The 13,992-nt window shown below is 38.7% G+C and overlaps 1 protein-coding gene across 1 annotated transcript; it reads left to right on the top strand.

The window, feature by feature from the left end:
* The first annotated feature begins 273 nt into the window (after positions 1-273).
* Positions 274-8,819, top strand: wbp2 (WW domain binding protein 2). Its single transcript, XM_041219975.1, has 8 exons — positions 274-469; positions 1,432-1,540; positions 2,309-2,444; positions 3,149-3,241; positions 3,940-4,062; positions 4,560-4,679; positions 7,216-7,292; positions 8,289-8,819. The coding sequence occupies exons 1-8, from the start codon at positions 411-413 to the stop codon at positions 8,334-8,336; spliced, it is 765 nt and encodes a 254-aa protein (XP_041075909.1). The 5' UTR covers positions 274-410; the 3' UTR covers positions 8,337-8,819.
* Positions 8,820-13,992: the final 5,173 nt, after the last annotated feature.

The following is a 13,992-nucleotide window of genomic DNA, read 5'->3' as shown; positions in this document are numbered from 1 at the left end:
CTGTATATTTAGATTTTTTTAAAAAACATGTTACCACAGAACATATTAAACAAAAAACACTAATTAAGTACAGAAAGGATACAGGGAGACACAACTCCATTTAGAAGTAAAATAAATATTAGTTTTTTATGACCAGTTGTTGGTAGTAATGAGTCACATCAATGATTGGAGCAGCCACCCTTTAATTACGTGTTTCTAACAAAGGCATCCAGCACAAGCTCACGGTGTGGGGAAAATTCGCGAAGGGGCGTGGCACGTTACGCAGCGTCACAGCGACAGTTCCAGTAGCCGGAAGTGCAGACACTGCAGAATTTTAATACAGCGATAGGTCAGGAAAAAATTGGATAGAAAATACATTAAAATAACGCTAAATCACTGTGAACATTTGATTATTAATCACCAGCGGCGCCATGGCGCTCAATAAAAACAATTCTGAGAGCGGTGGTGTTATTATCAACAACAGTGAAAGGTAAGTAAAGAGGTACTGTGTTAATAATGGGTAGCTTATGTAACCTGGTCATCTGTGCAGGTGTAAAATAGACTGTAATCTTTTTTTCTAGAAACGTTTTATTTACGATAAAATAATTACAGATACACAACAACTGGTATACCTAAGGCTTCAAAAATGGATACTTACTATAATTTATAGGCACCGCTAGTGTCAGTTGACATTTTCACACGTATAATAAATAATGTTGTGCACTGTACCAAATACTCATTTTAGTTTTCAAGCACAGTTCAAATACTTTAAGTAACTTATTTGGTCTAGATAATTAAAATGTCCTTATAGAGTAGAAAGCAAACCTTTTAAAAAAGGTTTTGAAAATATCATCAATACAACAAGTCGAACTTGTTTTTACAATAAATAAATAAATAAATACGCAGGGCAAACGCGTAGTCGTGAGTGTTCTTATTGGAAGGACCCACAAGACTATTTTGGTTCCCTGGTATTTGAGAATGTAAAGACGCTTTCAGTTTGGACATAAACGACAGGAAAAAAAGAGTGACTGTTGTCTTGACTGTTGAATGTTTTATGAGGGCTCTTGAAGATTGTCAGGTAACTGAGGAGACAACATTGCAGTCCAGCACCAAATGCTAGTCATGTTTCTGAGTTGAACATATCCGGTGTATTAATCATTCTGTGTTTTTTTTTTTTTTTTTTGTTTTTTTTTTTTTTTTTTTTTTTTTTTTTTTTTTTTTTTTTTTTTTTTTTTTTTTTGCGACAATACATTTTTCAACATAAGCCTGATTGTTTTCAGATTTTGTATTCACATACAAAATCATTTTGAGAATATTGATTACACTCTGGAGAGTTTAACAGGAAGATTTGTCTTATGAACTTCATGAAGATACCTACAGTAGATCACATACCCTGTTGCACAAGGCTGAAGTTCTGAGTGAATGTTGATGATTTCTTCTCCCTTCCCACAGCATCTTGATGACATACGACCACGTGGAGCTGTCCTTCTGTGAATCTGAAAACATGCCTGAAGCTTTCAAAGGGACCAAGAAAGGGACTGTTTACATGACCCCTTACAGGGTGAGTGAAAAAACCAGCATTTCTGTGTTAAATATATTGTAGTGTGGAGCACATGCATGTATCATACTTATTACTTGCAGTACATACAATTAAGATCCAGCTTTGTCATGGCGTTAATAGTCGCAAGGGATCTCGGCATGATCCTATTAATGATCCTATTAATCGGTTCATATCGTTCTATTCGCTTCTAAATTCAGTCCTGCAAAGCCATGTAAAGGACAGTTTTCCATAGTGGCTGTTGATAATATATTCAAATAACAGTAAAATACACGTCAGTACAATACTGTTCATTTTGGAAGTAGATTTTCAGATTTGTATGTCGATTTTAGTATGGGGTGAGTTTACAGTACTTGAATATCTGATATCTGTATTACTTAATAGCGTTTGTTTAATTTGTAAAGCAATTGTTACTTTGTTTGTTTCATGCCCTTAGTACGTATTTTGAGTATTTGTCACAAACTGTTTATGCCATTATTGGATACACTGCTATGTTTCAAATACGTTTTTTTTTTGGTTTGAAAAAGAAAAGTAATTCCTTAGTTAATTTCCCTATGATGTGTGAATAAAAAATTTAGAAAGTCCTGTGATATGGACAATAAAGGTAAAGTCCATAGTTTCTTATGAACACTGCATGGGGTTCAGTAATGCTTTAAAGAAGGGTAAACAAACACCTGTGAGAATCTTAGTGTAGGTTTAAGTGTAAGCGGTCAAAATTTGTTCTTGCAGGCTGCAATACGCAGCACAGTTATAAAACTTCTTTCCTTGCAGGTCATTTTCCTGAGCAAAGGCAGAGACCCCATGCATTCCTTCATGATGCCGTTCTACCTGATGAAAGGCTGTGAGGTGAAGCAGCCAGTGTTTGGAGCAAATTACATCAAAGGGTCTGTGAGCGCAGAGCCTGCAGGTATGCCAGCAACGCCAGGAGGCAGCATGCTGTGTTGTATGCAGCCCTGTAGTATATCTTTAACATAATGAACTATACCGTGAGGGAAGATCTACCAGTGCCACAACACCTACTACTGCTAATATCTCAAACGATTTTAGCTGACAATTCATATTTGCAGAGTTATGAAAAACTCCTAGGGAAAAATGTAACTGTAACCTTTGCTTTGACCAGTGACCGAAGATGGCTTTTTGTTATGACTCGTTAGTAAACTTCTTTACCAGCATTTATCACATACGGTATTAATGCACACATAGGTTTTCTATGAAAATTATGTTCTTCTTTTGATTTCACATATTAAGCAGTTCTTCCTCTGTCTAGTATGCAGTAAGCACTCACATGGCCTAAAAACTTAAGATTTATGCATGAATATTATTTTACAACACCGTGGTAAGTTCTGGTAGTAAAATTGATGAAAGATCATATTAAAGCCTTACTGGTAGATTTCTTTATTAAGTCACCCAAATATAAAAAGCACTGTTAAAATTCAAGGCAGCTATACATTTAATAGCTGGTGCTTCTCATCATATCGGCTTATTGTACACCTGTTCATGGTCATCATATAGACAAGCCCCTGTTTTGTTCTTTAATTTCTGGATGATTCAGGTGATTTCAGGTTTATGAAGGGGTTTGTTGTTCACGCATTCCATGTCTTTTTTTTTCAGGAGGATGGGAGGGCTCTGCTACCTTTAAATTAATCTTTACAGCAGGGGGTGCTATTGAGTTTGGACAGTACATGTTGCAAGTGGCATCACAAGGTATGTTTTTGTGTTTGTTTTTGTAACAGTCTCATTTGGGCTGGATGTATTCTTCTGGGTGTAGAGTTATGTTACTGTTTACTTACAGTTTCACTGTTAATAGATTATAATGTAAATTCTGTATTTTCATTATCATCAAAGGTGAATCACCTGTGTTTCCATGCCCACTATCGCTGAATTGCTTATTTCTCTGGGACTATTTGTTTCATAACTTCTTAGTTTTTGTTGTCCCTTTTAATATAACTGTCAAAAACAAATGCAGACCTACAATTAAGTTGGTCACATCTGCGGCGTTAAAGTTTGTATGATTGTATTTGATCATATTAAAATAATTGTAACTAACAAAAAAAAGTTCCATAAAGTGTCATTGCCATGTCGCTCCATTCATTATGTACAGTAGGCCTTAAATGTGCAGTTTGGAAGGACACACATGTTACCTAAGAAATGCAAGTATAAATAGTTAACCAAAGAATAAGGCATGTAAACATAAAGTATGGTTGAAAGTAGAACCAGATAACAGGGTTTAAAATGAAAATACATTTTTTTCAAAACTGCACATGTGAGACCGATGTTACAAATGGAAGTGCAAACTGGCTAAGCTATATGGAATTGTTTTGTGAGCTACAATTACTTTAATTCCAGTTCATGGGTTCACTACCCAGTTGCTGATGCTGCTGTCCTGCCTGTTTGCCCCTCAGCTTCCCGGGGCCAGACTTCCTGCGGTGCCTACATGCCTAATGGAGCTTATGCCTACCCTCCACCCCCTGCCAATGGGATGTATGCAGGCCCTCCACCAGACTACCCCTGGCACCCTCCTTCAGGTCAGTCTGCTCAGGAGCACTGCCCAATGTGGTAATGTCCAGGAGATCGTGTTTAAAAAGAAATATGAAACAAACAAACTTTCTGTACAACTTTCTTCTAAAACGATAAGAACAATATTTCTTTCCAGTATGCGATTAACTAAACTAAAGATCTCCTTGCCAACTTGGAGAGAAGAAAATCTCTGTGTAACTCGCACACATTGGTAAGCAGTTGGCAGACAGATCTTTTCAAAAATGTGTTCATATGTGTTTTTCAAAAAATTAGTGTTTTCTTTTGTCTTTTAATAGTACAGTACATTCTATAGTCTTCTATACAAGAAAAGTGAAAGAAGTGTACAGCCAAGCGAAATGCTGGAGTCTAGAAAGTTTCTAATTTAAATGTTTAATTCGCAACACAATACAGCAGCTACAAATAGCCACGCTTTTTGCAATTTGGAACTTTTAAGGTCTAGCAGTTTTTGTCACAGTGTTGAGACCAGTGTGGTGTCTGTTCACAGCTGGTTTTTACCCTGCACCCCCAACTATGGATGGAACTATGCCCTACATGCCCCCACCCCCCTACTCTGGACCACTGGAACAGCCCCCACTAAATGCAAGCCTCCCCAACACTACAGCAGGTAATCCCACACGCTTAATTAATGAGCGTGAGTGTGTTCAGCAAGACATTAACCCATAAAAGCCATTCTTCTTATTAATTGGGCCACAACAGCCGTCAGTAAGATAATTGAGGGGAGCTTGTGTGTTTTGGAAAATCTGCTGCCACTTTAACTGCTTATTGGACTTCCTGGTTTCTAATGATGAACCCTTTCAGAAACTGTCTTCTCATTGCACAATTTGAGGTTAGGACTGACCATGAAATAGACAACACTGGCAATGGGACTTAATTGAGGAAATCATAAAATACAGCTGAGTACCTGCAAAGTATCAGATGGCATCATATTACAGATGGCAGTAAACAGTCAGTATCGAGATAAAAATGCCAAAAGTTAGCTTTTATTTAAGCTTCAGGTGAAAATTGGCATTACAAAACACTAATAATTTAACAAAAACAAATCCACAAGCCTGTATTTAATACAGATAGTATACACTGAGTAAACAGCTACCCAGTCACTCCAGCCTCACTGGAGTCTCAAAGCTTGTCACGTAAAATGAGCGCTGCACAGGTACTTATACCCTCCCTTATCACTAGCCCCTCCCCAGGACTAATCCACACACTACACCTTAAAGTATAGTCTTATAAATGTTACAATATCAGCATTAACTGATTAACACTTATTAAAATGTTTGGGTAATTTCCCTTGGTTTAGACATTATATACCCACTCTCACCAGTTAAGCATAGTATTGTTAAAACCCAACCAAAGGCTGTAATTCCCCCCCACATTAACTATTATTAAGCTCGCTCACTGCTGTAATAAAGCCTGACGTCAAGATGCCCAGAGCTACATCAGCTTGCCGATATGTTTGCATTTATTAAAAACATGAAATGCATTTAAAACTTTTAAAGAAAGTCAGAGCTTTAAAATAAATTTTAGGAACTGTAGTAACACATCGTGTCCTTGTAAATCATATGTTACCAAACACCAGTAATTACAGCAGTGGTCTCAGAACCTGTTTTCATAGTAATTTGTTATTAATGTACATTTAGGCTACATACACACACAGGCTAAATGTGGTTGTGAGTTCACCTTTTGCTCTTAATACGGTTTGTATACACACACAGTTTGGTTACAAAGAGCAGCGACAACTGTACTAGTTATTCCTTTTCAGAACAAGTATTGAGTGCAGTTATTAATTCAGTTCAGTTAGTTAATGCACACTAACTGTGTGTGTATTACAATCGCACTAACACAACCGCAGTTGGTGCTCAGTGGATTTCTGCGCAATTAATGATGTCATTGTTTATCGGACATTTCTGTGTAATAAACATGGCTAAAAAATATATGTATATAGGTGTCTGATGAGCCAAGTTGATTGTATAATATTGATGAATAGTAAAAATATAATATACATATAATATACTTTTTTTTTATTTAATCAAAGTACAGTTGCATAATTTGTTGTAAGAAAAACTACATATGACTCCTTAGACATACAGTCATTTGGAAACATGCCTTCTGGTCAAAAGATCGCCCAAATGTTTCGATCTACCATGATGGTACTGCAGACGCCACTGTATTTAGCAGTGCAGAAAAAGCAGAACGGTGTCTCCACTGGTTTTGCAGAAACGAGCATAGTTGAGCTTGACGAGCTCTCGATCAATTACTTACGGTCCTTTTGTCCAAAAGCATAAACAGAAACACAACCTCCATGTTGTCACACAAAACCACATGATCAGTATGTAATGATGGCCCAAGCTTAGTGGTTTATTTAAACAGGGAGTGCTCTCACTTCACTAGTGAAGTGTGTGTGTGTGTGTACAAACAACCGCAGCGAGTGCCATTTGTAAATATGGTTGTCAAGCCAACTGCAGTGTGTGTGTGTACGTAGCCTTACAGTGTTAATCACAAACAACTAGTATTAAAAAGATTTTAGGATAATGTCCTTGTTACAATGTTTTATCTCTGTCACAGTACCAACTTAAAGTGTCCTGCCCTGTACCCCAGAAACAAAGGTCACGTCATGGTCCTAAACACGTTTAACATGCAGTGTTTATATTACTCTGCAAATATGAAGCATTTACTGAAATTGTCTCTGAGATATGAGGCTTGACAGTGACAGCTTTGTCATTTTACTACCACAAAAAGGTTCATTTATCTTAGACGATACCCACAATTGAACTTGTCCTAGAGAATAATAGATTACACATCTGTGTCAAGTATGAAGCCAAATTAGGTCTTTATCATTCGGAAATCAAACAGTCATTATATTTCAGCAATCTTAGGTCACAGGTTGAAGTGAAGGATGCCGTGAGATTTTCCCAGAGGAGTTTATTATATAGAAAATACGAAGCTCTAAAAATGGCTTATGCATGTGTCCTTTCATAGTCATGATTCCTGCCACCATTTCTTTGCTTCAGTTTTTCAGCTGCTGTTTTCAGTATATTTCAGTATACACAAGTATCCCTGCCCTTAATTCTTGATCCTAAGTATTTTTATACTGTTATCTGCAGTGTAATAACCTGTGTTGTTTTGATGCATAATTTTTATTCCAGCTGAAGCAAAGGCAGCTGAGGCTGCATCGAGCGCCTACTGCACTCCAGCTAATCCACACAATGTCTACATGCCACAGGTGAGCAACAGCGTGCTGCTTCTACAATATACATCACTGCGCTGCTTCCACTTTTACAATTCAGATTACACATTGGCAAGAGGCAAATAGTTGCACACTTTTCTTGTATGTGGGCAGGGCTGTAGAATATGAGGTGCCGGCATTGAGTAAGCTAACTCTTTCCAAATGTCAGTTTTTCTTAAATTTATTGCAAATGACTTTGATTGTTGTTGAATTGTTATCCTTTTGTAAAATGGATACCCTTCCAAGCTTCTAAAATTGGATTATTTATAATGGTAATGGTAGCAAAGTTTAACAGGTATTGGGTATAGCTTCAACTACACACTTTTTATTAACCCCGTGAGGTACACAAGGAACTTGAGCGGTTGTTCAGTTTATTTTTAATATACATTTGAGAGTGACTCGGGTATCAAGTAAATGGACAGTTTGGATGACCAGATCCAACCTGTCAATACATTTTAAACCTGTTTTGTGCACCTTGTTGCAAAAGTAAGAAAGTTAGCATCACTATTTATATGTTAAGTTTGGACAATATCATGCTGATGAAACTCCGTTGTTCCTGATTCTTCTTTGGCTGTACTGTCTGCTTGTCTTTCTGATATTAAAAAAAAAAAAAAAAAATGGATGCACCAAAATGTTCTGAATTTGATAAAAACAGTGAATGTTTCTGTTTTTGTTTTTTTTATGAGTTTTTTTTTTTTTAAGGCATTTCCTGGTACCCTGCCTTAAGTGTACGAATTGGTTTTAAACTGCTGACTAATAACTAAAATGTTTCATATTAATTTTGAAGTATCCTTTTTTTTTGTCACATTATTCTGAAAACTATTTTGTATATGTAGTATGATGTGAAAATGTTTTTGTGAAAGTTGAAGTGGTCAGGTGGGGACCACTGGTTTACCAGGTGGTGAAGTAGCTTAGTGCTCTTTGCTGTGCCACAGGGGGTATTGTTTTTGTTTTAAAACCCAGAAACATCTAGTTTTTTTTTTATATTTTTAGGACCAGCCTCCTCCATACTCCCCACCAACGGACAAGAAGAATCAGTAAACCGAAAGGACTTCTGTTCCAACAAAGCCCTTCACTCATTCTAGCATTGCTTCACCCCTCTCCCTATTGGCTGAGCTTGGCTGAGAGGTATTCCATGAAATCCGCAGTCTCCGTTTAGTGTCCCTCACATGTCTGCTACTGATAAGAATGTAGAGCACTTTTCATTTGTAGATCACTCTAGCATGGATTAATTCATGGAAGAATAGATTTTGCTAACAGAACCGAATGTGGCTGTGTTGGAGTGGAAAAGTATTCACTGATATGTCACAGTTCTAATTGTGTAATGAAATTAGGGTGTGCCGATACTTTCTGAGTAATTGCCTTTAAGAAGTATTTGTCGGCAGATTTTAAATAAATCCTTTCGTTTCATTTCTTGATTTCAAAACAAGAAAAGCTGACCTTCCATCACTTTTACACCTGTACCTGTAAGTGGCAATTAACTTCTACGTTGACTGTTTTAAAAGCTGATTGGAAGCAAATTTTCCTCTCATCTGGAGCGCTAACATTTTTACTGCTGTGTCAAGGCCATAAACTCACAATGAAAATATTTAGCAACATTAACAAGTATAACTGATTCGTCATGTAATTGTGACTAACTCAAGAGCTTCCGCTGTGGAAATTGTAATTTTTATTTCTTTGTCGAGTTTAATCAGAGATTAAATCTTGCCCAGGACTACAATCACACAGTTCACCACAGAGATGAAGCATTTCTAAAGAAAGTGAAAATAAAAACTGTTTCATATCAAAAGTATAGAAAAAAGTTAAATTAGTTTTAATTGGTTTGATGACAACAGGCTCTATATTAAATAGCACAGACAGCTTGGTATTGATTGATTTGATTTAGTCACGGTGGTTGCGGGTGTCACAGATTCCGTGACTTGCTAGTGTCCACAATTTTTGCTGATGTGCGCGACTTGCGAGGATGTCAGTAAATTGTGTTCAATCTGTGTGGGATTTTATTGGAAAGTGTTTCTTAATAACATAAAATTTCTCATTTAAAATGCATTTATCATTTATTAATTTGAATAAATTATTACATATTTAATACATATTTAAACTTGTTCCAACTTCATACTTTGTCTTGTTGGTTTTTTTTTGGAGTGTGTGTGTACTATACTAACTGCCAGCAAGAAGAGTTTTCTCTTTAATTGAAATGATTGTTCCACTTGTTTAATTGTTGTACGGTTGCATATAATTTAATATACATGTCTCTTGTCTGTCCCACACCCTGTTTGTGTTATCCTCGTGTGTGTATTTCTCGCCCCCGAAGTGTGTTACACTTCTCATCTGCTTACTCTTTCCCCTGTTTGCGTCTTTATTCTGTGCTTAGTTCAGTGCTTATAAATGCTACTGTTAGTCACCGTTGCAGAGAAAATAAAAAAAAATTCAATTTGCTTGTATCTTCCTTATTTTTTTATTTTTTTTTATCCCTGTGACTATTCTCCCTCAGTCATTTTCTCAGTGATTTTGAATGCATTGACCATAACTGCTCCATGATTTATGTCCATATTTTCTGGACAAACTCCTAGCCTTAATTAATACCCAACAACTTCAGATTTCTTAAAGATAATAACTTGGTAAATACAAGTATTGGGGCATCCCTAAACAATATGATAAAAACCATTACACAATAATAAAGTTGCATTATAAAGTCTAACCAGCAAAATATTATGTCCAACATCAGTTAAAGAAGAAAATTTTGGCAACACAGCAAATGATGGTCGAGTTAGATTCAGATTTAGAAAATTATATAATATACACACAGACACACACAGCCTATAGAAAGTCTACACCCCCTTTTGTGTAGACTGTAGAATTTTCACCTTTTGTTGCCTTATAGCCTTGAATTAAAATGCATTAAAATAGTTTTTTTTTTTTCATTTATCCACATGTCCTACCCCACAACTTCCAAGTGAGAAAAATATTCCAGAAATTTGTAGAAAATGAATTAAAAAATAAAAACTGAAATAGCTTGGTTGGATAAGTGTCCACCCCCCTTGTAACAGCAATCCTAAATTAGCTCAGGTGTAACCAATCACCTTCAAAATCGCACACCAAGTGGCCTCCACCTGTTTTAAATTGCAGTGATTCACATGATTTCAGGATAAACTCAGCAGTTCCTGTAGATTCCCTCTACTGGGTAGTGCATTTCAAAGCAAAGACTATGAGCTCCAAGGTGCTTTCAAAAGAACTCCGGGACAAAGTTGTTGAAAGGCACAGATCAAGGCCAACAGATCAACAGAGGCCTTGAATATCCCTTGGAGCATGGTCAAGACGATTATTAAGAAGTGAAAGGTGTATAGCACTACCAAGACCCTGCCTAGACAAGGCTGTCCCTTTGCAACTTTGCAAGGACTACAGGCTTTTATGGCCAAGACTGGTCAAAGTGTGCATGGGGTGTTTCTCATTGGTAGGGACTGGGGCACTTGTCTGGATAGAAGGGAAAATGAATGGAGCAAAGTACAGAGAAAACCTGCTGTCCTCTGCAAGAAAGCTGAAACTGGGATGGAAGTTCACCTTTCAGCATGACAACAACCCAAAGCTACACTGGAGTGGCTAAAGAACAAAAAGGTAAATGTCCTTGAGTGACCCAGTCAGAGCCCCGACCTAAATCCAATCAAAAATTTGTGGCATGACTTGAAGATTGCTGTCCATCAACGCTCCCCAAGGAACTTCACAGAGCTTTAACAGTTTTGTAAAAAGGAATGGTCAAATATTGCCAAATCTAAGTGTGCAAAGTTGGTAGAGACCTATCCCAACAGACTGCTGTAATTGCCGCCAAAGGTGCTTCCACCAAGTGTTTACTCACGAGGTGGGGACTTATCCAATTATGATCTTTCAGTTTTGTATTTTTACTGTATACATTTTTATCTCAGTAAAACTTATTTCCACTTACCTTAACAATATAGAGTATGGTGTGTAGATAAGTGGAAAAAATCCTCATTTAAATGCATGAAACTGAGGCACTGACACAACAAAATGTGAAAAAAGTTCAAGGGGGTGTAGACTTTCTATAGGCACTGTATATATATATATATATATATATATATATATATATATATATATATATATATATATATATATATTAGTAACAGTAGGAGATGAAAAAGTAATGTAGGATACAGGACTACCAAAGTTATGTTTTGTTTCATGTATTTCAATCAAAGGGCCTAAGTAAAATGGTCTTAACAGGTGGAGATCAAAACATCCATATTGAAAAGAACAGCCCAAGAGAGGTCTAAAAATATTGTGTTGTAATAGAAAATCCAGAATGATTTAAATCCATATAGAACCTGTCCTCCCCGTTTGGTATGATGCGGACCTTCTCTCCACACACCCCTGTTATACTGTTATAACTTTACACAGCAGTGTGGATGAACAAGATCCGCATGACTAATTTTTTTAAAGTCAGACTCAGAGCAGAAAAATAAACAACTTGTGAAGAAATAACCGGTGTGAGCGTGGGATAAATGTAAAATAGCACTCTGATGCAACATATTGTGAGGGAAGGCCTGATGACTAATAACTGTCAGTCTGGTGTTCAAATTCCTTTACTCACAAGTAGAGGAAAGTATGATTCTACATGGTGATTCATAATGTGTCCAGCAGTATTATTTTGCATTGTTTTCAATTCTACTTGTGTTGTCCACACAGCAGTGGGAGATAGGAGGTATATATTAAGATGTGTGTGGCAGGCTGGCGAGTGGATAGAGGCCCAGAGACAGACTGCAGTTCAAAAAAAAAAAACCTAATTTTATTATAAACACAAAAATAAAGTGCACAAGGGCAAAATAAAGGGATTTAAACACAAATAAAGCAATACAAAAAAAACCAAAACTTATAAAATTAAGGTTTCTAGGCTGGGCAATGCCTTCACTGGAGTCACAAATCACAAAAACCACAAACACCAACCTACTTCCTCAGCTCCCTCCTCCCCCAAATGAGAATCGGAGGCCTCTATGTCAGGTGGTTGGGCACTGATTGATCGTTAATTGACCTAATCAACCCAGCCACCTGAACATAATAAACCCAGGCAGGTATGGGAAATTAACCCCATCCCTGCCAATTTCTAAACAGCAGATCTTTACTCTGCCACACACCTCCCCCCATGTTCGACATACACCTGCCACAATCAGCCAACCCCCCCTACCCCCCCACCCCCCCCAAGAGTCCAATTATGTCCCTTGGGTAGGCTATTTTGGTGGGTGGTGGTGGGCGGGGTTGATGTCGGAGCCCCCAAGCCTTCTTTGGTTGAGGGGGCCCTGGATCTCCAAGGTAGTACAGCGACGGAGGCCCGGCTCCCTCTAGTGGCGGAGGTGGCGACAGTGGACCTTCGGGAGGCGACGGCGGCAGCGGACCCTCAGCCTCAGCAACCCTAGAAAACAAAAAGGAGACACTAGCAGTATGGGCGTGGCATCCCTGGGCGGGGCAAGGCAGGCATCCTTGGGCCATAGCTCTTCCCCTCTCTGGCTCTCGGGAAGGCATCTCCACCCTCTTTATTGGAGTGACTGGGGCATCTCTCATGTCTACCGCCAGGTAATTAACCACCATGAAGGCAACCTCTGCGAAGGACGTCGGGTGGTGTTGTTCCTCCCACTGTTCCCACCTCTCCCCATCTCAACGCCACAGCGTGTTGATAACTATGGGGAGATCGTGGACGAGGTCTGCCTGAGGGTGCATCAACCAGTCCCAGATCTCCTGGGACGGTGGTGAAGGTGGTGGTGCTGGAGGTAGTGGGGTGGCCCCTGATGCCCGGGGTAAACACTGCACCTCTTCCTGGGCCTGGTTGTAGGGGCATCCTGCCCAGTTGTGGCCGTCCTCCTCACACCGGCCACACCAGTTTGCCGGTGGCACTTCTGGGCAGGACCGCCAACGATGGTCCTCCTTCCTGCACCAGGAACACCAGGGGAAGAGGCTGGCCAGGTCCTCCAGCGGTGGCTGCAGCAGCTTACATTTCTTCGGCTACTGCCTTTGCCGCTGTCTGCTCTTCTTTCCCATTTTTAGAAAAAAAAAAGTCCCAAAAAAAAAAAAAAAAAAATGCTGCAGTACTCCTCCAAGCCTCCTGGAGGTGCTATATCCCACTGCTGACACCAAATGTGGCAGGCTGGTAAGTGTATAGAGGCCAAGAGACAGTCTGCAGTTAAAAAAAATACTAATTTTATTATAAACACAAAAATAAAGTGCACAAGGGCAAAATAAAGGGATTTAAACACAAATAAAGCAATACAAAAAAACAAAACTTACAAAATGAAGGTTTCCAGGCTGGGCAATGCCTTCACTGGATTTACAAATCACAAAAAACCCACAAACACCAACCTGCTTCCTCAGCTCCCTCCTCCTTCTTTCCCAAATGAGACTCAGAGGCCTCTTTTTATGTCAGGTGGCTGGGCGCTGATTGATTGTTAATTGACCTAATCAACTAATCAACCCAAGCCACCTGAACATAACAAACCCAGGCAGGTAGGGGAAATTAACCCCATCCCTGCCAACGTCTAAACAGCAGAGCTTTGCTCTGCCACAATGTGTAATAAAAAAGGAGAAGTGATGAGCAGCAGTGTGCTGCTTCCCCCTCAATTGTCAGGAAGGCAGCCCCATCGCCAGTACTGACCAGAGCAGACCCACAAGGAGAAGTGGAATTGTGTTGCAATCTAACTGA

The sequence above is a fragment of the Polyodon spathula genome, chromosome 20 (genome assembly GCF_017654505.1).
Source record: "Polyodon spathula isolate WHYD16114869_AA chromosome 20, ASM1765450v1, whole genome shotgun sequence".
NCBI classification, from domain to species: Eukaryota; Metazoa; Chordata; class Actinopteri; order Acipenseriformes; family Polyodontidae; genus Polyodon; species Polyodon spathula.
This window is presented reverse-complemented; position numbering and strand designations above follow the sequence as displayed.